At 39.5% G+C, this 20889-nt stretch overlaps 1 protein-coding gene across 2 annotated transcripts; it reads right to left on the bottom strand.

Moving 5' to 3' along the window:
• Window positions 1–1085: 1085 nt before the first annotated feature.
• TM4SF18 (transmembrane 4 L six family member 18) lies at window positions 1086–19705 on the bottom strand. 2 transcript variants are annotated; one of them, XM_025870134.2, is made up of 6 exons: window positions 19539–19700; window positions 19255–19448; window positions 16361–16450; window positions 9195–9337; window positions 4426–4606; window positions 1086–3671 (listed from the first exon to the last, which is right to left on the bottom strand). In XM_025870134.2, the coding sequence occupies exons 2-6, from the start codon at window positions 19429–19431 to the stop codon at window positions 3657–3659; spliced, it is 606 nt and encodes a 201-aa protein (XP_025725919.1). In that variant the 5' UTR covers window positions 19432–19448; window positions 19539–19700; the 3' UTR covers window positions 1086–3656. The 2 variants fall into 2 exon arrangements, with proteins under 2 accessions (XP_025725919.1, XP_073737094.1); XM_073880993.1 differs by lacking the exon at window positions 16361–16450 and having other exon boundaries at window positions 19539–19705.
• Window positions 19706–20889: the final 1184 nt, after the last annotated feature.

Genomic DNA, 20889 nt, shown 5'->3' with positions numbered 1-20889 from the left:
CCCCCCGCCCCTCTAGAACCCTCAGTTTGCAAATGGTAAGATTTCATTTTTCTGATGGCTGAGTAATATTCCCTTGTGTGTGTGTGTGTGTGTGTGTGTGTGTGTGTGTGTGTGTGTGTATACCAGATGTCGATGGAAATCTGGGCTCTTTCCATAGTTTGGTTATTGTGGGTATTGCTGCTATAACATTGGGGTGCAGGTGCCCCTTCAGATCACTACATTTGTATCCTGTGGATTAATACCCAGTAGAGCAATTGCTGGGTCAAAGGGTAACTCTATTTTCAACTTTTTGACGAACCTCCATACTGTTTTCCAGAGTGGCTGCACCAGCTTGCCTTCCCACCAACAGTGTAGGAGGGTTCCCCTTTCTCCGCATCCCTGCCAACATCTGTCGTTTCCTGATTTGTTAATTTTAGCCATTCTGACTGGTGTGAGGTGGTATCTCATTGAGGTTTTGATTTGTATTTCCCTGATGCCAAGCGATGTTGAGCACTTTTTCATGTGTCTGTTGGCCATTTGGATGTGTTCTTTGGAAAAATGTCTGTTCATGTCTTCTGCCGATTTATTGATTGGATTATTTTTTTAAAAACCCGAACTCATATATTTGAGAATTTTAAAGCACATTTAAAAACACATAGATGGAAAAATAAATCCTAAAGAAAAGTAGAAAAATTTATAACTAAATAATAAGGAAAATATAACATATTGAAACTTGGGAGATGCAACCAAATTGGCACTTAAATAAAATGTGTATAGTCTTAAATGATTATTTTAAGGAAAAAAAGAAAGTTTGAAATTAATAAGCTAGGCATTCAATTTAAGAAGTTAGAAAAATTACAGTGAGAGAGAAGTAAGGGAAATAAGAGAGAAATAGCAAATATAAAAAATAAATGCATAAAATAGAATTCATTCTCAATTAGAATTAGCAATATTCGGTCTCTCTGAGAATGAGAAAATGAAAAGAACAAGAAAAAGGACTATCACACACTTACCTTCATGTTTAGTGCTTTTCTATTTTAAGCTCCTTAAGCAGATTTTATAAAAAGGATGAGAGACTACTTCCTTTTAAAATGGTATTTATTTTTTCTCATTATTCAAGGAACACACTTTCAAATGAAAATTTGAAAATATAGAACAATGTAGAGAGAAGAAACATGGGTCACAATCCCACCATTAGGGGATAATTATTAACTACTGACATTTAGGTATTGTTCCAGTCTTTTTTTGTCTGTATCTGAAGGTTTGCACATGTCTACATGTAATCATATGGTTATTAAAAAATTAGGCTCACAGTGCACACATAGATTTGTATCCAGCTTTTTTCCTTAAAACTGCCTTATTAGCAGATGCTCTTTAAATAAAAAATGTGGGGTTGCTGTGTTAATATTTAATTTACTGATACAAATATTCTACTGCATTTGGCTGCAACCCTGTACTCAGGCAATGTTTCCAGTTCTGGGGTGGAGTCGTTCAGCTGACATCTGCTCATGGTCCACTCAAGGCATGGTGCCATATTGAATCTAAACAAGGTTGAGACAGTCTAGGTGTGTCAGACAAACTGGTGGGGTTGACCTGCCAGAAGTCTGTTTACCAGAAGGTAAAGGAGTCATTGGGAGAACTAAGAAAGGTGGATGATAAATATGACGTTTATGGGCTGGGTGGAGTAATCAGATACTCTCTGTATGTTGGTGTCTTTTCTCATCCTTTAATTATTTTCCTGACAGCAATGATTGGGTTGCTTTATTCTTGGCTTCCTTGAGTTCAAATTCTCAAGCAAGAATGACCACGAATCTCATTTGGATGGTGTTTCACTCTTGGCTAAGTCAGAGCTAGTAGGGCGACAATAGGCTGCCCATGGCTTGGGTGCCCATCCCTGTTCTTTTGGCTGGGTCCAGGCATGGCGGTCATCTGATATACAACATGGCTTGCTTTCAAGACACTTACATCAGCAAAGGCTGCAGTCAGGGCAGCTTCCTTTAAAGGAGGATGTGGGCAGAGCAGGTGCCAAGGAAAGAAGCATTTTTCCTTCTTCTCCCAGGCTGCTGTCCAGCTTTGGCACAGAGCAGGTATTGACAGAGCATTGTTGACAATGTTCATGGAGGAGAGAAACAGGGAAGTGGCAGAAGTGTTATGGCCCAGTGGGGCCTATGATGAAGACAGGTGTTCAGCAGAGCAGCCATGAAGGGCAGATGGGCCTGGCATAAATATCCAACATTGAGTGTCTACTATACTTCTTTGTGCTATGTCCTAAGGAGAATGGGAAAATATATAACATAGCTGCTGTTCTCAAGTAGGTCATGGTAAGTATAGGGTATAGATAGAAAGATTCTAAATGTTTTACTAAAAACTTCTTTTTCTATAAATATAGGTAGTGGTAACTCCCTATGACATAGGTATCAACTGGTCAATGGTCACTTTTTTTAACCCATTGATCATGTCCTCGACTGCTCATTTATTTCAAGGCTACCTCTTACAGCCCATCACACTCATCCTCAGGAGTGAGACAATAAGGTTAAAGGTTCAGCTAGATTATATAAATTTGTATAACTTTTTTTTGCCTTTTCTTTTCTTTTTTCCAAAGACTTTATTTATTTATTTGACAGAGAGGGAGACAGCGAGAGAGGGAATACAAGCAGGGGGAGTGGGAGAGGGAGAAGCAGGCTTCCCGCCAAGCAGGGAGCCCGATGTGGGGCTCCATGCGGGGCTCCATGCGGGGTTCCATGCGGGGTTCCATGCGGGGCTTGATCCCAGGACCTGGGAATCATGACCTGAGCCGAAGGCAGATGCTTAACGACTGAGCCACCCAGGCACCCCTTTTTTTTCTTTTCTATCTCAATACTTTCCTTATTGAAGGGTTGAAGCATTATTTTATGATGTTTACAGATACTCATGGTGGGAAAACATGTGGAAAAAGCATATATCTTTAAAGGATGGATAAAAGCAAACATTTTTAATAGTAAAAATATGAGTTTTAAAATGTTTTAATTATAAAACATGATAAAGAAAACTTGGGAAATAGAGAAAAGTAGGAAGGGTCACCTATCATCCAGACAAATGACAGTTGACATTTTTCTGTAAATCCTTCTAGACTGAGTTTTTCTCCTAAATTTTGATTATTTGGTGTTTATCTTGGATGGTTATGTTTATACTGTAAACATAAATTTGTAATCTGCTTTTTTAACTAACAGTATTCATAATCTTAAAATATAATTTGTAATGACTGTGTATCATAATTTGTAATGACTATATAATATTACAACTAATGTACTACTCTTGATTTAGTCCTTCCCTTAAAGTTTAACTTTGGGGTACTTCTAATTTTCTAGAATATTAAATAATATTGTATTATTTGTATTTGCATAAAGTTTTATCTTCTATTCTTATTTAGTTCCATAGTATAGATTATTGGAAATGGATTTGTTTGACCAAAGAATATGGATGTTCCTAGAGATCCTGGCACATATTGCTTAGAAAAAAATTCCAAATTGAAGGGTGACATAGTTGGCACTTTCAGGGAGGACTATCAATTTTATAAGCAGGCTCAAAAAACACCAAATGGAGAAATCACCATCATTTAAATATTGTGTTAAGGTCTATACAGTAGATATGAGACAGATGGATGGCATCTTGATAGTGGAAAATATTTTTGTTGTCATTCAAATGATTCCAGGCTATAAAAAAAGGAAAAGAAAATGAATAAAGTAGTAAATTTGGCTTGATTAATGATCCATGATCCAGGTAGCAACTTAAATTCATAGTTCATATTCAAAACATGATGAATTAGGAAAATATCTACTTGAAAATACTAGGAAGGGTATACATTATTTTTTGTTAAGTAAGACACAAGATAACTCGTTCATGATTTCTCTTCACTCTGGACTTGCTGGGTAGTTTTAGCAATTTCAACCATAACTAAATTAACATTAGTATTTTAGCAAATGAAGCAGAAGCAGTTTGGGAGGGATAAAAACATCTTTCTCTACTTTAAAATCAATTACTAATGATTCAGTATAAAGAATATTAGGTTAATGTAGCAGCATTCAGAAGAGTAATTATTTCAATGGGATAATGTTGTGAGCCTTCAATTATCTTATGAACAGGGAAATTCTCAATAAATAGTAAGACTTCGTTGTGCTCTGAGTTATTTCTACACAAAACACCTAACTGTGGCTCGTTCAAAACACTTGTGCTGTTTTCACCATTCAGGACTGAGTGCAGATTTTATAATTATTCCATTGATTCAATCCACATAGGCAAGCCAACAGACACATTGGAATATCGAAAAAAAAATTGAGCTATTAGTTGAGGGCAGTAGGAATGGAAAGAAAAAGATGGGAGGCTAAAAACCTTTCAACCAGAGTCATTGAATCTTGGGTAATGGGGGGTAAAATGGAGGAGGTACAGGTGCTACTAGTGATCTACTACCTGGATGATGACCGAATAGGTTCCACACAGTATCTTGGATAACTGAGTGACTACTCTGATGAGGCAAACAATCACTTGAAGCGCACTGAGAGCTATGAGAATAGAAAATAAAATGATGTTCCACTCCACTACGTGTGCAGGTTCCAGGCACTCGGTCCATATGCTGGAATCTGTAAGGAAACTGAGAGGAGGAATATAATCAACAAGACTCGTGGCCAAGTCAAAATACTTGGTCCAAGTAAGAAGGCTACAGATGTTTGTATGTTTGGGAAATTAATATATATGACTGAAATACATAATATTAAATGTGAATGAAAGCATTTAAAAAAACCATTCAAATACATATATTGAGTATATAGCATGCATAAAGCATTGGGCTATGCTTATTTTCAACAGGGATCCTGCCTCAGAGACAATTTTAATTCAGTTAGAAGAGAAGACACATTCTGAAGGATTCACTAGTAATAAAAGGCAGCACGTGTCAATACCAAGAAAGGTAAAGACTGCTCATTCCCTAAAAGTCCAGAAGTTAGCCTGGGCTGTCCGGGACAAGGCTGAACTTGTACTAGATATAAAAAATCACACATGTGGCGAAATAACAAAGTGAAATGCTTCTAGAAATTCCTAGACTTGGGGCACCTGGGTGGCTCAGTGGGTTAGGTGTCTGCCTTCCGCTCAGGCCATGATCCCAGCATCCTAGGATCAAGTCCCGTGTTGGGCTTCCCGCTCAGTGGGGAGCCTGCTTCTCAACCTCTCCCTTGGCTGCTCCCCGTTTGTGCTCTCTCTTAAATAAATAAATAAAATCTTAAAAAAAAATAAATCCCTTATAAGCCCTATTTTGCTTAAAAAAGAAAAGAAAAGAAACTCCTAGAATCTGTCCCCAAAGCCCTTTCAAACAGTGGTTCCAGAATTATCTGGAGGGCTTGTGAAAATGCAGCTTGCAGAGAACCCCCCACCCCACCGCCCACCACCAAGTTTCTGATCCAGAAGGTCTGGATGAGGCTTGAGGTTTTGCATTTCTAAATTCCCAGTGTCGCTGCCGCTGCGGCTGGTTTGGAGTCCGCAGGGCGAGCACCTCTCCTTTAGAACACTGCTGCGCTCTGCTGCTGCTAAAATTTAAGTGATGAGGTGGGGATGCAAAAGCTCGGAAGGTTCCATCAGTCTAGTTTAGCACTGGATTGTGAGAATTCAACCACGCCCCAAGATGATCTTGAAAGCACGCTGAATCTACCCGACTGACATTTGCTCACTTCCGGATCCAGCATGACCCGCGGTGCTTCTCCTAAGGGTCACACTCTTGTTCAATGGAATCAAAATGGAAAACTGGTCTCCTCAGAAAATTCTCCAAACAAAGATCATCAAACCTATTTGTAGGGCAGAGTTGTTCATAAATACCTTGTCAATAGCAATATGCTTTTTCCTGAGATGGCGGCTAAGGCAAAGAGCCTACTGGGCAAGTGGCCTGGAGCATTGGTGTCTGTGGTGGGACCGGTGAATTCTGCATTTCAGGGAACACCACCACCATGACTTCCCTCTTCTCTTTGTTTTTCCTTCTCCCCTACCCCCCCCCCCCCCCCCCCCCTTTTCTTCTCCTTTTCCCTTCCTTTAGTTCTCTTTCCTCCCTTTCTGTAGTTCCTACTCTCTATGCTCCGGGACCCTCAGAAGCACTCTGAGAATTTCCTGATCTTTCTAAAGGCACCTAGGTCTCAAGGGGCAAAAGTACTCAGTAGGGAGCTCTTGGTTCTGTAGGATCTTGGACAAGAGACTTCACATCTCTGACCCCTAGAGTCTTATTTGGACAATGGGATTAACTTATGGAATGCTGGGGTTATTAGGAATATTCAGTGAAAGGTGTGTAAAAATGCTATGGAACCTGTAAAGCCTGATACAGATAAAATTTCCTGTTACCATTTCCCTAGACCCATTCCATACACCCTCATACTCTGAACTCAGTCTCAGCCACCAGGGAAGCTAATCCCTTCAAGATCCTCACTCTAGACTTCCCAGTACATGCTCTGCACAGATCATCCAACACCTGAAAGCAAGATGACCTCCATGGTGTTGATTTTTCTTCTGGACTGTGGTGCTTATTTATTCTTCCTGTAAACCACAGAGTAGTAAATGCACTAGCAGGGTCTGGAAGGAATGGAGACGCTATTTCTGGTACTCCCTCCACAGCCTCCATATAGAGCTCTATCACAGCATTTACTTCCTTATATTTTTAAGTCTGTCTTATCTGTATCCGTATCTATTCCCTCACTAAGCTGTGTACTCTGAGAGCCCTACCGTGATTTCTACACCCCTGAATAGCCAGACCTAAGACCTAAGGCAGTGCCTGGCGCATTGCAAAGATCCACAAATGCTTGTTGAATGGAACTGATTCAGGATCCCCAGCAGTCGCCATGCCCTTGCTTGAGTCTACTGACTACCCAGCAGATGGAGCCATAAAACACTATGCTTGGTAATGATGTTAATCATAAAATCTGGCTTATCCTAAAAATTTATTAAATCTTAATCTGTGCTTTTTTCCATTTAATTGTCAATTCTGTGAGGTGGAAATGATTTACAGAGGCTCAGGGATATCTGTTTAAGGTCATACGGTTTTGTTTTGTTTTTAAAGATTTCATTTATTTGTTTGACAGAGACAGACACAGCGAGAGAGGGAACACAAGCGGGGGGAGTGGGAGAGGGAGAAGCAGGCTTCCCACTGAGCAGGGAGTCTGATGTGAGGCTCGTTCCCAGGACCCTGGGACCATGACCTGAGCTGAAGGCAGACGCTTAACGACTGAGGCACCCAGGTGCCCCTAAGGTCATACAGTTTGTAAGTAGCAGTTGGAAGACGTGAACCCAGATGTGTAAGCATTGAAGGCCTGTGCTATGAGGGCAATGTTCACTCCAAAACCTCCATCTTAGCAGAACGTTCTGTCAGGTCCGTGTGAGCTCCTAGAGGGAAGTAAAACTGTGTGACTTATCTTTGATTCTGTAGCACCTAATTCAAGGCCTGGGCACAGTAGATGCTCAAGAAATATTTGTTGAAAAACATACAAATGAATAACTGACTTGTGGAACTTTAACATTAACACTTGTTCCACCCAGAATTTGCCAAGGTTTGGAAACTTCTCTAGGAGACCAGAGACTTAATTTCCCTTCATGGCTTCTAATGTTTTAACCCCAAATATTTGACTGTAGCTGGAGTCAGGTGAATACAAATATCAAGGGCAACTTTCAATCTGTACCTCTGAAACAAATAATACAATATGTGTTTAAAAAAAAAAAGAAGAAGAAGATAGCAGAAGGGGAAGAATGAAGGGGAGTAAGTCGGAGGGGGAGATGAACCATGAAAGACGATGGACTCTGAAAAACAAACTGAGGGTTCTAGAGGGGCGGTGGTGGGAGGATGGGTTAGCCTGGTGATGGGTATTAAGGAGGGCACGTTCTGCGTGGAGCACTGGGTGTTATACACAAACAATGAATCATGGAACACTACATCAAGAACTAATAATGCAATGTATGGTGATTAACATAACAATAAAAATTTTAAAAAAAGAGTAATGGAGAGGCATGTGGGCAATCTCAGATTCTTGCACTGAAAGGGAAATCTTCTTTGGTTTGGGGGTCTGGGGATGATGGCACAAAAAAATCATTTTTTGCACCTAGTGGGATTTTTTTCATTAGGGTCCCCTTTCCTGAGCCCCTAAAGTCCCACAGGAGTGGTCTGAAATGCCTGAGGTTATTTTCTAGGTTCTCCCGACCTGAGAGAGAGCTCTGCTCGCAGCACGTGGCACTTGGTGGAACCTTCAGGACAAAGGTGGCTATGGGCACAAAAGAAGTTTTGCAATCCAGGCCTAGCTGAGCATGAAAGACTTCAAATAGATGTGGGTCTTGAACAACAGAGCCAGTCATAGGGAACTGAGAAGAGACTGTAACTTCCCTAGGGAGTGGTACAGACACTCCCTCCGTTTATACCATTAGAATTCTGAGCATAGGACAAGATCAGGAGAGATTCAATGGACGTCTCCTGCATCTCTAGATGGCCCTGCTTCCTCTAGAGCTGTCTCTGCAGATGGTGGCAGGTACAGTGCCAGTGTGAGGTGTTCTGCAATCCAGCACTGGGTTCCCCAACAGCTAACTGAACGACCAGCCCTCTAAGTAAGGCTGCCTTCCTAGACTCTTCTTCAGTCCACACTAGATCTTCTCCTGGTTCCCCCACAAACCCCTGCACCTGGTCGTGTCCCCGGATCTCACTCTGAACTTGGCCGCTCACGCTACCTGCTTCTATCTCTGTGTTGTCCCTGATGGTATAGAGTGGGTAACACCATCCAAGGGCACTGGGATTCTCTCCCAGACAAGCCCCTTCCCAGCTGTAACAGACTGCACAATCTGAACTGGCCACACAACAAAACTGAGTTGTTAGAATCATTGAAGTCCTAGGCTCCAGCAGTTTCCAGGCCACAGAAACCACGAAGCTTTGCTCTGAAGTTTGGAAGAAACACACCTTTCACTTGGATATCTCCACATCAATCTCAAAATAGTGAATGCAAATGACATTAAAAGACTGGTCAAAGAAAGAGAGAGAGAGAGAGAGAGAGAGAGGAAAAAACGTCTAAACAGAGATCTATGCAGGAAGAAATTGGTCTATTATTTAATAGGAAAATTCTGCACTAACATACCCACATGGAAACCCAAAGTGACCATGGAAAATGAGCATGAGCATGAAGCCAGGTGTTTCTGGCTTTCTGAGCCCCTTGATTTAGAGGATTATTCCTTACCGTCCTGCAGTGCCTTCAAAGGCATACTCCCAGCCATCCAGTGTGCGGCAGTAGGGACCCTGAACGAGGCCCAGAGCAGATATGACCAGGCAGTATCCAGAGAAAGCAATTCCAAGGGCAGAAAAGATCATCGACAGTAGTGTCTAAATTAAACACAGAAGAAGGAGGTCAGAAAAAAAAAAAAAAGAAGAGGAAGGAGGAGGAGGAGAAGGTGGTGGAGGAGGTTGGTGTCATCGAATGAGACGAGGGGGTATTGTGGATAAATGTTCAGATAGGTACCTTCCCCTACTCACCCAAATCTGCTGCATGCAGTCTGTGTAAATGCCCACAGAAAAACAGAAACATTTAATCCAAACCCACCTGATCTTTAAAATAAGTTTTTAAAATGACTTTTTGTTTGGGATTCCACAGAGGATCCTAGTTAATTTACTACATTTCTTCCTTTCTTCTGGAATTTCAATATCAAAATAATGATCATACATTAATGCAGTGAAAGGGTGTGACCAATCAATCTATATTTACTAAAGGCGTTCTTTTTCTACATTGGGTGGGTTCTCTAAGAATCAGAAGCTAGGACCTTGGCTTTTCTCCTGTGAAGATGATATGTGAATACCTTCACTTACAGGAATATGAGGGGAAATATCAGGTGTTAGCCTACATGGCCATATTTATGTTCAAGTGAGGATAAGATTGTTAGGGAAGAGGGTGTTTTCCTTGGAGTAGAGAGAATGAGCAGTGTTCACAGGCAGATCAGTACAAGCAGAGTTGTAAGGGTAAATAGATTAGTGTGATCTAAGAAAGGGTCCCCACCAAGCATTAGAGAGAAGTTCATGAAGACCAGATTGACACGTTTGCTAATGTTGGGGAAATGGGGCTGTTGGACACAATCCAGCCTTCAGCATTGCTTACAAAGTGAGTGCAACTTGGTACATGCAGGCAGAAGGTGACTTTGAGTGCTGGATCAAGGAGGGTGGGCTTCATCCTTCAGGGCAAGTAGCTTTCCCCCGCCCCCATACCTTTCACTTAATTTTTTTTTTTCAAATCTACCAAAAAGTTGAACATACAGTATAGTATACTAGAGTCAATGTATCTTTGTATAGTCTTTGTCTAGACTCATCTTCTGTGAATATTTTATCATTTTTGCTTGCTCTCTCTCTGTATGTGTATATATCCATGCACATGTATGTATTTATTTACACATTTCTGTTCCCGAAGCACTTGAAAGTAGGTTGTAGATACTGTGATATCTCACTCCTAAACCCAACAGCACATATCTCCCCAAAATAAAGATATTCTATTATTCTGCAACTGTGTTTTGCTTTTTTGTACAGAATCCAATGAGAGTTTATGCACAGGGTTACATCTCTTTAGTTTCCTTTGATCTACATTAGTCTTACTGCCTTTTTGTTTTTTAGAATATTAAATTGTTTTTGAACAATCCCAGTCAGTTGTCTTATAGAATGTCCCCCACAATCTGGGCTACTCTGATTTCTTCCTCACAACTAGACTTGGGTTAAACATTTTGGCAAGAACACCTGATGGGCATGAATACCTTAGGGACCTCTCACTGCTATTGGTGATGTCTTTGACCTCTTGGTTAAGGTGGTGTCCTTCAGGTCTATAAACATATATTTTCCACTTTGCAATTAGTAAATAATTGGTGAGGTAATATTTTGAGACTGTGTAATATCCTATCCCCCAAAGACATTTCAACGATGGATTTACCATCCACTGATGAGCCTCATATCCATTGATCACTAATTGTCACAATGACAGGTTGCAGGGTGCTGCTTATCTCATTCTATCATTTCTTCTGCATTTATACCTTATTACTTTTCTGCACAGAAAAACTTCCATTTCCCATCTCTCTCTTTCTCTATTATTGTATATGTATGGATTTTCTAATTCAATGTGTTATCATTCATAACTGTTATTATTCTTTTAGATGCTCATTTGGTCCAAATATGGCCAGTGAGAACATCCTGTCAAGTCAATTCCTGCCAAGTCAAGCCCTTTGAGATATCCCTGTCGTTCTTTGAACACCTCCTTACTTCCTGGCACAAAATGTACCAAGCTCATTTTGAATTTATAAATAACCAGAATAGCTCTTTTTCCAACAAGCCATGTACTTGGTTTTTGAGTAAGGAAGTGACATGAACCAATATATAATTTTGAAAGATGGCTCTGCGGTGATGGCATGCCAGCCAGAAGTGAGAGAGCCCAAAACAAGGATTCTGTGTCAAGACAATTTCAACTTGCAGTGACAAAGACAAGCCCTGGAGGAAAAGACGTTGGGGAGGAAATAAGTAGCTAGAGATGACTAAAAAAAAAAAAAAAAAATCCAGAATGAAAGGTATAGAGATAGGGATGCCAAAAAGGGTAGTTTGGTTTGGGAGACAACTTAATCTGGTTTTAGAAATGTTGCTTTCAAGTGAGAGTAGAACAGCCAAGTTAGTTGATGATAAATTCAAAACTTGAGACCAGAAAAACTGAGCACAACAAACCTGTGATTTGGGGAACAAAAGTGATCTCACATTATATATCTCTCAAATAATTTAACATTATTTTACTGATTATAACATTAATACATGCTCATTATGGGAAATCAGAAAAAAAATGTATTTAAAAACCCAAAGAAGAAAGGAACAATTCTGCTTTTTTCCTATTTGATATTATTTCACTGGCATCTTCACATTGATTAAAAGATCGTTCAAATTATATTTCTCATACTGATTTTAATAGAATGTTGCCCCATCAGGGGATGAGACAAGCTACTTTTTTTTTTTTAACAGATTACTGACTGTTACACTTTACAAAGAAAATTTACCTATTCACCAATGCCATCTTCCAAAAAGGAAGAAGAATGTTCTAAAAAGATTGAGCTCCTTGTTTACCAAATACACTCTTAAGCAGTTCACTGGAAAGATCAACGAAGAATTTCTTCATTTGGTGAAACTGGTAACCATAGCATAGGACATATATTTGTGTATATATACAAATTACAGTCTAATGAGTAGATACCATTGCACAATTGAGCCTCGAAATAAAGCAGGAATAAGAATCTCTCTGAGTCAGTTTCATTTTCTATAAACTGTAAATGATGTAGATGATTATAGTACCTACATAACAGGGATGTTTCAAAATTAAAGAACACAGTGGATGTAAAAATTATTTCAAAAGTGTAACTATAATCACAATTTTTATCTATTATTCCAAGCGCTTCTATTTGGCAGATAGTTGTTTTCCAGGGTTAACAACACACAGGATTTTGGCAGAAAATGAAACTCCACAGAAGAATGAATAGCAAACAAGAAGTTAATGGAGTTCAGGTCACCCCCATAATATGGCACCTTAGCAGACTGAATATTTTAAACTGAAGGAGTTTGAGAAAATGGCAGAAACAGGATGGTCACTCCGACCCCTCCCAGCCCCTTCACCCTTCTTCTCTGAAACAGGTCATAAAACTCCCATGTGAAAGTTACCCTCTCTGTACAAGGAGGAAAAGGAAGACATTTTTATCAGCAGAGACAGGGAATTTGGGACCAAGAAACCTATGTAAACAAACCTCATTAAACTCAATCTTATCTTCCTAGTTACTTCTTCACCATTTACTACCCCTAGCCCAAACCCCCACTCTTGCCAATTCTTTACAAATTCATTGCTGTTTCTTGCTACTCTGGTCACTCCTTTAGGCCTTCATTCTCTTGTGAAGGCTCCCATGTATACATAAAATTCAATAAAATGTGTACCCCTTTCTCTTGCTAATCTGTTTTTGTCAGTTTAAATTTCAGATTGAGTGCCAGGAACCCTAAGAGGGTCAAATAAAACTTTTTTTCCGCTACAGTATCTGGCACCCAACAGGGGGCACCATTGGCTGGGAACCCCTTGCTTGGTCCAGAAGCTATGGTTAGAGATCCTGGATCTGTGACAAAAGCCACAGAAGAATTTTTGCCATGTCAGTTTCTTGGATCTCTGCCTGTGGGGGACTGGTCCAGGATAGGTGGTAAGAGTCTTTTCCTTTTCAGATTCAGATTGGCAGGGGAAAACATTTATAAAAATTAGTTCTTTGGATTGTGACTCTGGTTAAAATTTGGTTTTGAGTTATCCATTGGTTATTGATCCTTTCCCTCCCAGGGACAGCTAATCAATTTCCTGTTTGTCTCTTTTTTGTGTTCTGAGAAATTGGCTTGGCTTTCTGCCTGTCAGGGCATGCGAGTGTCAGTTCTTGGAGGCAACCAACTGTCAGGTTGTAAGCCCCCAAAAATCTGCCATACAGAAATTTGGGCTGCACCCCACTGTGGCTAGCATCCTACCAACTGTCGCCAGCTTTCAGGAGGAGTTGTCTAAGTCTTTCTTTTGTTAACTTTGGGAGTGATTCTGGGTCTTGGGAGGGCTGCATCTTTTGCACCCTCCTTGGGGACATCTCTTGCATCCATGGTTAAATTTTGGTTTTGGTTTCAAGTCATTTGGTTTAAATATTTGAAACAATTTTTTTAAGGGGCTGTATGGTCAGAAGTTGGCCAAATTGAAGGTTGATATTCATACCCTGATAGAAATTTTTTTTGGATTAGTCTTTGTATTTAGGAATACTTAATTTATATGAGCATTCATTTATCTCTATGCCAATTAGAATAGAACTTTTTTTGAGAGATTTTATAAATTATTTTGGTAATACCATTTGGAGGTAGAAAAATATCACACGTCTGTAACAGACGTATACAGACATAAATAAGCATATAGAAAGACACAGAGATCGTATGGCCTTTGTTTTTAAATTTTAGCCACATACCAGGTACGTTGATACAAAAGTCACCAGTTTATAAAAGAGTCCAAATTGTGTTTCTGGCCGATGGAACAAGTTATGGCTACCCATTCAGATGGCTAAAGTTTTTTACTAATAGTTGTGAAGAAGACTTTTAAGATTTTTATCTGCCCTTGACAAGTAATCTTATGAAGTCTGTGCTAGATTTTGGCAAGGGAGTTTTTATAGCAATTGGTTTTGTAAAAATGTATGCTTTAGAAATTATGGAAATAGCATATTCATGAATTTGCCAATCAACAGGATGTTGACATCTATAACACTCCACAATTGCTTACTTCCTGGTTTTCACTAGAAATTTAAGTTTCTAAGAGTTAAGAATTCTAATATATGGAATTAAAACTGCTAAAAAAAAGAAAGTAAAACTACTAGAAATAAGAAGAGAACAACTCTGTGTACAAGAAAAAAAAGTAGGTGTTTTGGTAGAAAAAAAAAGTATGAGTTATGGAGATATGTTTTTGTTGAGGGCAAAGGAAACTTTTGGGGAAAACTTTTTCTCCTCTGTCAAGTGAATCAATTTCCATTGCAGAGCTTCAGCAGTTCCAAACCTGGGCAGACTCACAGTTAGCCTTCAAGATGTGCTTTATTTAATTTAAATGAGAATTAATTGCCGCCATGCTGTAATTGAGAAGTTGTACATAAAGCTCCATATTTCTACTTTCCACTGAAAACTGAGAAACACTGCCCAGTTTTGTCATGATAACAATCGGCTGGACTTGAGGAGTGGCTCCCTCTCTTCCTTAAACAGAGACTTGCTCTAATGCCTGCCAGGCTCAGTTCTTTCATTTCCATCAGGTAATTGCTCCTGGGGGCATATGAACTGGGACCCCTATTCTAAAGCCCTACCTTGAAAGAACCAAGCAGGGAATTCAGAGAATCCCCTCTCCCTTCCTCCTGCTTTTCCCTTTGAGATACCAGTCATCTCATTCAATTTGATTATCAGACCCTGTCCAGACTCCACACTGTCTACAGCATCCATTTGTGCTGGAGATGCTAATAGTCAAGGCAAATTGAACACATTTATTTTTATTATGAACCTAATGGCACATACGTTTGTTTTCTAGAGATTCCCTGAATATCATTTAGGTTAATGTTTACCTGACTCTATTGCTTCAACTCGGCAATTTTGAAAGCTTTTCCGTACGTATAATACCAGCAGCTACCTGGGGATGTCTGAGTTGGTTGGTTGGTTAAGAAAATACATACACCCAAAAAGCACACGTGCATGCACGTGCACAGAGTGTCTTTCAAATCTTCAAATCTTCTCCTCCAGAAGCACAGTTCTAAATTTAACAGCTAATTTAGTCTTCCAACACATCTGTCAAAGAAAGCTGGACATGTCGTCTTGGCTGCGCATTAAAATCTGGTTGCCCCTTGGACCAACTAGTTCAGGATGTCTGGGGATGGGATCCCAACTCCAAGCTCTCAGATGATTGCAACGGGCAGCCACGGTGGGCAGCCACTGCTGCAAGATATGCCTACCAGGCCTCCAGGAAAGTCCTTTTAGTTAATACATCACACGTTCTCTCTGAGCCACAGGTAATTCATATCAGTATGAGTAACAGTGATCTAAGTCACTGGGTAAGTGTGAAAAAAACTATAAAGTGCTATGCAAATATGATTAAAAGATGATGACCCTGAAGAAAAGGATAATGATGGAAATGTAGGAGCCTAGCACCTGCCTGCTGAGCACAGGCTTAGAAAATTTGGTTGTATTATTCTCTCTTGATTCTATTTAAATTATTTTTAAAATCCCAGTTTAAAAAAATGTACATCACATATACCCAACACATGGATAAATCTAATCATTATGCTGAGTGACAGAAGCCAGATACAGAAGAAAAATTCTGCATGATTCTATTCACATAGACTACAAGCTAATCTATAGTGACATAAAGCAGATCAAAGATTAATCTTTCAGGGGTGATAGAAATGTTCTGTGTCTTGATTGTGATGGTGGTTGCTTGGGTGTATTTGGCTGTCAAAACTCATGGAATTGTACAATTTTAATGGATGCCATTTATTGAATGTAAATCAGTCCTCAAAGTTGAAAAGGGAAAAAAAATAAACTCACAGAAACCCAGTTAGGAAAAGGTAGTATTATTTTCCAATTTCATGTCTTTAAATCCTGAACTTCGGGAAGAACATCAGCAAGACAAAGGTGGAGGAAAGACAATAAACAAAATGGACGATTTTTTTTTTTTTTTTTTTTTTTTAGTAAACTCTTGGGCTCTGAATTGAAAGGATCATGGAGAGGGGACAATAATGTCAATATGTTCATGTTTCTGAGTGAGAGGAAAGAGAGCCAGAGACCACTCAACCATCCTCAAAGTACTATTGCTCTTACCATGTATTTTTTGCTGCAGTTTTCACTCTGGCAACACTTATAGTTGCTATCATTCTCCAATACAAGAAGAACTGCTGCTACTATAAGCATCTGTAGTAGGGAAGAGAGGAAATATCAGAAATGAAATACTAGTCATAATCAGAGCACAGTGATTCAGAGCAGGGACTCTGGGGTCAAGTGGACCTGGGTTTGAATCCCAGTGCTGCCATTTTCTAACTGTGTGAGCTTGAGAGTCCTTCCCTATAAAATGGTGCTGCGAACTCATCTCATTGGGTTGTTAGGAGGTCATGTATGCAAAATTTTGAACATAGTGCTTGATTTATAGTAAGTGATTGATAAATGTTAGCTATTATTGGCATGGCATCAAAAGCTAATGATTAAGCAGTAAATGGTATGGACCTGGGAATACCACCCCACACAGCAAACCTGCATTTCTCACTGACTCAGTTGCAGAGGTCAAAGGAAAATCATTCACCAGACTTTGCTGTTTGCCAGCCTCTCTCCATTTACTGCCCTCTGGGAATGCAGGTGAGAGGCATGGTTAATCTGAAACTACATGTCTTAATTCAAAGTAAAGTCAGTTTGATTTGCCCAAGCATTCAAGTCATCTCAGGTTCAAATTTTCAAGTGTGCTTTGTCTCTATCAAGCCAACAGACTGGGAGAATTCAATGTATTCTACTTCCTTTTCTTGGTATCTTAAGCAAAGGGCTGAAGTTCTGAAAAGAACGTGGATTTCTTTACTGTAATAGTTCCCAGTTTGGGCAGGTATGGACCGTGAATTGCTTCTGACAAATTCTCCACCTAGCCTTTACTCCCAATGCTCAGGACTGAATCTTGAAGCTGAGTTCATTGTTATTTTACTATGTGCAGTCAACATTTCCAGTTTCCAAGTTCGTCAGCTTTTGTTTGTCTACTTATTTATTTATCTACATCCCTCTTCTTTCTCTTAAAAAGATTTGATGCAGTAACAATCACGTTTTTCAAGAATTCTTTGACAATGGAAAATAGAGAACTGGTTCTTTTCTAACTTTTAAATTTTACACAGAATATAAGCCAAAGAGTCTTATATTCTCCTCCTTTCAACACCATTAGTTATCGCAGATTTTAGTAGATTCTGGTTTAATCTTATCAATGCCTTGCAACCCTTCTATTGACTGCAGTGACATATTGAGGGAAACTGATGAGAGAAGGCACAGTGCAACAGGTACAGTAACTGGCTTCATTACAATATTAGTAGAAATAATTAGACCTATACCCTGGAGTCCTGTGTCCTAAGAGAAACACAGGCATCGCTCATGTTGAAAGAGAAACTGCTTTTTTTTCATTGTAAAATTATAACTGGAATACAGGGCTCAAGCATAATGGAGGAACATTACCCCAAATCCCACACCCTCACGTGTTTTTATGTATTTACTCCCAGTATATTACCACATGTGTATATTTTGCATAATTGTAATCGTAACTTATTCACTATTTTTGTATCTTTTCTTTTTTTCTTAACACAAAATAATATGCATTTTCCATGTTATTACATCTTCATAATTATCATTTTCATCACCATAGAAAGTGAATGTACCACAATTTATTTGGCCAATTCTATGCTAGGGGGCTCCTACTAATTACTTACTATTATGAATAATGCTGCCATAAATATCTATGTATGCATCTCTTTCCTTATTATGGATTATTTGCTCAGAATTTATTCTCAGGTTTAGGATTACTAAGTCAAAAGACATAAACATTTTCATGGATCTTAATATAGCATATCAAAATCTTCTCCAAAAGGTTTGCATTCACTTATAGTACAATAACCAAACAATTCATTATGTACCTACCTATCACATAGCAACTTCAATAGCATTGGATATCAATACTTTAAAGTTGACTAACTTCATATGCAAATTAGTAACTAAACAAAAACTGTTTTCATCATAGTTATTCAAATATTATAATAATTAAGCGCCCGTGAAGATGTAGAGATAAATTACAATGCATTTTCTTTTATGTCATCGGTGGTATAGTAAGCTTGTAGTGCACAATGTGCTGTTTTTAGAAATGATATGATCAGGAAAAGTGTTTTTTCCTCTGACTTGCCAACATGATTTACTATCAGCTTGTTTTTAAAGAGCACAAAGACATCAGGAAAACATTCATGGATTCTGACTGTAAATAATTTGATTTCATTTTCAGAAACATCCCCCATTCTGAGGTGTATAATATCAGACTATTTAATGATGATCTGGCCCATTCTTCAACAAGTATTTATAATCACAATATTCGCTGGCTACCTATACATATCAGCCTCCGTCCTGGGCACTTCCTTCATGAGATTTTATTGAATCCCCACAATTACCCTAAAAAGTAAATGCTATCACTCCCATTTTTCAGATGAAGACACTGAGGCTCAAAGACATTGAGGAGCTTCCTCAAGGTCTCATGACACAAATGGCAGAGCTTGTATTTGAACACAAATTTGAATCTCCAAATCTCTGTTTTTTCCACGCGGTCTTGATACCTCTCCAATCTAGAGAAATCATGAGTGCAGATAGAAAGTATTCTAGAAAAGAGCACTGCCACTGGACATTAAACAGCTTAAACCAACACACAGGGTTCATGAGGACATAGTATTTCGACCAGCCAGCAACCCACAGACTTTCATTAGGACTAATTTCCTGCACTGCTGAAGTGACATAAATGGGCAGCTTACCGATGACAAAGCCACCCTCCCAAGCCCTCACAGACTACCTGTCCCTCTACCCCCACCCATCTTCCAAATCCTAAACCCAGGATTAGTGGCATGATTTTTCCATTATTCATTATTTCTGCTAGGAACAAGACAATGCTTAGTAAAGCACCCCCTTCTGCAACCCCAAGTCTCCAAAGTCACACTTACCATGATACCTGAGAAACAGATTCCTTCAAAATACCACACGTAGTTGGTGAGTTTATTGCTGGATGCATAGGAAGTTTGCCCATTTGGGAAATACAATAATATATTCACAATTATGCTCCAAAGTGCAAGCAGAATCAGCAGACCACTTAAGCAGCCTCCACATTTCCGAGACCCCATTTTACCCTGCTCAGAACCTGCAGGAGATTTCAAGAGTGTAGAATTACATAAAGTCTAGTTTTCTTCCTACCTGTCCCTTTTTTTTTTTTCTTTTTGAGATTACCTACCACTTTCTGGGTCAGAGCCCTTCACTTCATATTCATGAGAAGCCCAGGGCTCGGACAGAACTGCAGCCCGCAATCTCTGGTGAGAAATAGTGGTTTACTGTTTGGAGAACAATAGACAATGATCCAGGGCTGAAGAGCTGAGCTGGTCTTCATCCTGTGCCAAAGGAATGCGGTGTTTTTACTGCATTTTAAAATAAGTCATTTTCCTCTGGATTACAGAAAGAAAGCCTTAACCCTGAGCATATTTTTAAGAAGGAAGTTGGGGTGGGGGGTGGGGTTGGAATCAAATCTGGCATATTTCATCCAATGGTGAACAGGGAGGTTAAAGAGAAAACTACCAAGGAAGTTTATGCTATAGCAGAGAATGTAGTGTATCCTGACTTTATGTATCTACCCTTCATTCAGTATTCTCTATTTTGTGCTCACTATTCACCAAGCTTTGTTCCAACTGCAGGGGGCACAAAAAGACAAAAACAGGGACAGGCTGATGGGGGAGAAAAACAAGACATCCCTGTGGGTGAGGTTACTGTTGCAACATGGGTACAGTTTTCCTTCCAAGAGTTCATCTCTGCGATTTCTACCTCTCTGGAAAATAATAACAGGTATAAATTCGTATCTCTCTTGCTGCTTAGGAAAATGGGTAAAAGAATCTGGGTAACTTGATTAAGATTTTATGTGTAAGAAGTTTGAAACAAGGATTTAAGAATTATCGCTTTTAAATGACTGCCCTGAATCAAAAGAGCCACAGGTCCTTCTAATTAGGATGACATGAGGAAAGGATTAAGGGAAGGCATCCTGGCACAGTTTTTTTTTTTTTTCAAAAGATTCTGTTTATTTATTTATTTGAGAGAGCCAGCACAAGCAGGGGGAGAGGGGCAGAGGGAGAAGCAGACGCCCTGCTGAGCAGGGAGCCTGACTCATGGCTAAATCCCAGGACACTGAGATCATGACCAGAGCCAAAGGCAGGTGCTTAACCAACTGAGCCACTCAGGCACCCCCACCCTTTTTTAATGATTTTATTTATTTATTTATTTGAGAGAGAGAGAGAGAGAGGAATTTTTGATACTACTATGTTAAAGATGATGCGGACAACGGTGGTAAGGAATATAAAGAAAGAGGTGTCACCTCTTTCTATTGGTAACAGCAGAACCCTATTCAACTTAACCTTTTTAAAAATTATTTAATTATTTATTTCTTTATTTGACAGGGACAGAGTGAGAGAGAGAGCACAAGCAGGGGAAGCAGCAGAGGGAGAAGCAGGGAACCCAACATGGGGCTCAATCCCAGGACCCTGGGATCATGACCTGAGCCAAAGGCAGATGCTCAACCAACTGAGCCACTCAGGCGCCCC

This window comes from Callorhinus ursinus, unplaced genomic scaffold (assembly GCF_003265705.2).
Source record: "Callorhinus ursinus isolate GAN/ISIS: 27379988/994484 unplaced genomic scaffold, GSC_fseal_2.0 scaffold1, whole genome shotgun sequence".
Classification (NCBI taxonomy): domain Eukaryota; kingdom Metazoa; phylum Chordata; class Mammalia; order Carnivora; family Otariidae; genus Callorhinus; species Callorhinus ursinus.
Note: the sequence above shows the minus strand (reverse complement) of the source record. Positions and strands in the feature narration are given on the sequence as shown.